This window comes from Nicotiana tabacum, chromosome 8, assembly GCF_000715075.1.
Source record: "Nicotiana tabacum cultivar K326 chromosome 8, ASM71507v2, whole genome shotgun sequence".
In the NCBI taxonomy this organism is placed as follows: domain Eukaryota; kingdom Viridiplantae; phylum Streptophyta; class Magnoliopsida; order Solanales; family Solanaceae; genus Nicotiana; species Nicotiana tabacum.
The window spans coordinates 121,528,930-121,532,208 of record NC_134087.1 but is presented as its reverse complement, the minus strand read 5'-3'; the positions used below and the strand labels follow the sequence as shown (position 1 = coordinate 121,532,208).

Sequence of the window (3,279 nt, the reverse complement as noted above, 5' to 3'; positions counted from 1 at the left end):
AGATTGAGAAATGAGTAATGAGTGAAGAAATGAAGAAGATGGGGGCTGTGTATTTATAGTTTTAGAGAAGGTTAGTTTTATAAATTGAAAAAGGGTTAAAAAAAAGGCTATTTGTGCAATTTTTCCGTTGGCCAACAGACCAAAACATGGTCTGACCGTTGCCAACGGTCTGTGGGGCCCACAAGTTAAAAAATTTAAAAAAAAAAAACAAAAAAAAAATAGCCGTTTGGACCTGGCCGGTTAACCCGGTAAGAGTTACTATTCACTCTACCGGGTTCAACCGGTTCCGGTTACCCGTTTGGGCCAGATGAACCGCGCAAACCCCCCAAACTCCCCAACCCAGCCCAGCTCAGCTCAACCCCCTATTACCGGTCCGAGCCGGTTCCGGGTTATACCAGTCTGGGCCGGTCCGAAACCGGTCCAACCCAGCCCGTTTAACACCCTTAATTCAATTTTATAGTACTACAGTAGACATGGTGGAGGCCACATATAATTATATTAAACTTTTTTCAATTTCTTAAAAAATTATTTGAACAATTTTAGTTGTGCAGAACGTACTTGAAATTATTGAACGGCTAGAAAACATTTTCCATTTAGCATCTTGAAAATCGTTAGACCGTAAGTACAAGTTAAATCTTTTTTTATTTTTATTTTCATATAAGTGGTCCTTGTCAACATCACACTTGTCAGCACCCTTTATATATTTCCAAATCTCCATACCGCTTTATTCGCTCCTTTCAATAGGTGTACGGCTCTCTCTCTTGTGAAACGTTATATACGATACAGCAAAAGTGTTTATACAGATATATATATATATATACCGATCACTTGATTCGTGGATTCTTCGAGAAGGATGTCGAGCGCGTGTTGCGATGAATCGTCGGCGGAGGCAGTGGCCGCCGGTGGTGTAGAAGGAGAAATCATGTTGTTTGGTGTGAGAGTAAAAGTGGATCCTATGAGGAAGAGCGTCAGTTTGAGCAATCTCTCACAGTACGAACAGCCAAATGCTAATAACAATAATGAGTCATCTAAAGTGGCTGAGGAAGGGTATGCCTCTGCAGATGACGCTGTTCAACACCAGTCCAACAGCGGCCGCGAGCGCAAGCGAGGTGAGATCTCTCATCCTATTATTTTCTTGTTGCTGTCGAATTGTTGATTGTCTTTCGTGAAAAATTGATGTTATTTTGCGCTTTTTACAATTGCAGAATTTCTTTTTTTCGTCTTTGATTCAATTCTTTCTCTCAGTTATTAGTCAATAAATGTTTCTCTTGAGTCAACTTTCTATTAGATTCATCGATCGTGTCCCCTCGTTATGAACAAATTTTTTGTTTATATTTTTCCTTCCTAATTTGTTTAATACATAGTCAAATTTGTATTGTTTAACCATACAGAAGTTGTGATTTATGTTATATAAATTTTATTTTTTAAAAAGTTCGAAAAAATGATGTCGAATCATAGAAAAAATTAGATCTTGTATAAAAGAAGTTCATTTCCCCTAAAAATTGATTTTTGATGAAGCTGTGGTTGATTTGGTTTTCTGTATAAAGGAGTACCATGGACGGAGGAAGAGCACAAGTTATTCCTATTAGGATTGCAGAAAGTGGGGAAAGGAGACTGGAGAGGAATCTCTAGAAACTTCGTAAAGACACGCACACCGACACAGGTTGCAAGCCATGCTCAGAAGTACTTCCTCCGACGAAGCAACCTCAATCGTCGCCGCCGCCGATCTAGCCTCTTTGATATCACCACTGACTCGGTACGTGCACTCAATCTTGTCTTCGTTTATCAAACTTGTTTTATCAATCTCACCGTTATTATAATGAAAAGTCAAACAATTTTTTTTTTTTTTTTGTGGTAAATAGTCATGCAATTTTTTTTTTGTGTGTATAGAATGTTCTAGATAAATTAAAGGAACTGATATCGTTATTTGACGTAGAAAACTTGGATGATTTAATTGTTGTAGGTCGAACCTATCACTCTTTTTAAATATAGGGAGTAGTATTTTAATTCTCATTTAAAGTTTTCCTTTTTTCCGAATTGATATTGGTGCTGGGGTTTGCTGCTGTTCCTGTTTTTTTTTTAGTTGCATATTCTTCTGTTGTGCCTCGAGAATTTGAAGTAAGTACTTTTTAGCGTTAGCCTTAAAAAGATTTTTCCTTGGTTCAAAAGAGATCAGCTGTTAAGTCTGATGAACACTAACTGAATTCTCTGCCACTTCACTTTTAATGATGCTATTTGTTTTTTTGGACGTCAGTTTCTAAGGTTTTCTTTCTATGACAAACAGGTATCAGTAATGCCAATAGAAGAGGGAAAAAATAAGCAAGAAATCCTAGTTCCAGCAGTTCTAGCACCACCAACATTGCCTACTACTATAGAAGCTACCAAAACCAATGCATTTCCAGTGGCACCTATCATGTTACCAGCACAGATTGATCAGTCAAGAGAAAATCCAAGTCTGTTGCAACGAAATCAAGTGAATTCGTATATACCGGTTCGTCCTGTTCCTACGCTTTCAATGCCCAATCGAGCAACAGCGGTTGACCTTAACGTGAACCAGAACTCAGAAGTCGAGCCATTGTCACTGAGATTATCCTTGTCACTTGATCAGGGACAAGCATCATCTACTAGACACTCGGCATTTAAAGTAATGTCAAGCTTCAGTAATGGAGAAAACATCATTAGTGTGGCATGAGATCGAAGGATCTCTGAGAAAAAAAAATGAAAGCAATATTGGAAAGAAAAAATAGGACAAGAGTGGGTAAGCTACGCTCCTAATTATAGTAAGGGAAAGTTTATTTAAGGAGAGATCCATGTGATTAATTGACTAGACATTTGGTCCTGATTTGTACAGACCAGAAATATGTCATGCCTTGTGGTTACCTGTTTAATGCTACTTTTATTTTACTATAGTCTCTTCCTTATTTATTTTGTCCGTGGTTAAGGAAAAAAAATAAGAACATTGAATAACATCACCCCTATTGGTAGCTAATATCAGTGGGTGGTAGTTTCCAGCGTGAATTGATAAGGTAAAATACTAAATGAGGTCACAGTTGAATGCAATGAATGTTAGTTATCAATTGAAAAAAGCACAATCAAAATATATCGTAGATACTCCCTTTGTTTACTTTTAATTTGTCAAAAAATAAATTTTTATTTTTACTTGTCACTTTACGCATATAAAAAAAAATATTTATTTTTCCTGTTTTGCCTTTAATATTAATAACTCAATTTATGTTATAAATAGAATTTTATTTATGGTGAATATCTATATTTAGAGAG

The 3,279-nt window shown here is 36.5% G+C and overlaps 1 protein-coding gene across 1 annotated transcript; it reads left to right on the top strand.

Annotated features, from left to right (window-relative positions):
- The first annotated feature begins 725 nt into the window (after window positions 1–725).
- Window positions 726–2,907, top strand: LOC107813082 (transcription factor MYB1R1-like). The gene is made up of 3 exons (XM_016638293.2): window positions 726–1,109; window positions 1,548–1,756; window positions 2,285–2,907. Exons 1-3 carry the CDS (start codon window positions 854–856, stop codon window positions 2,690–2,692), a joined length of 873 nt encoding a protein of 290 aa, XP_016493779.2. The 5' UTR covers window positions 726–853; the 3' UTR covers window positions 2,693–2,907.
- Window positions 2,908–3,279: the final 372 nt, after the last annotated feature.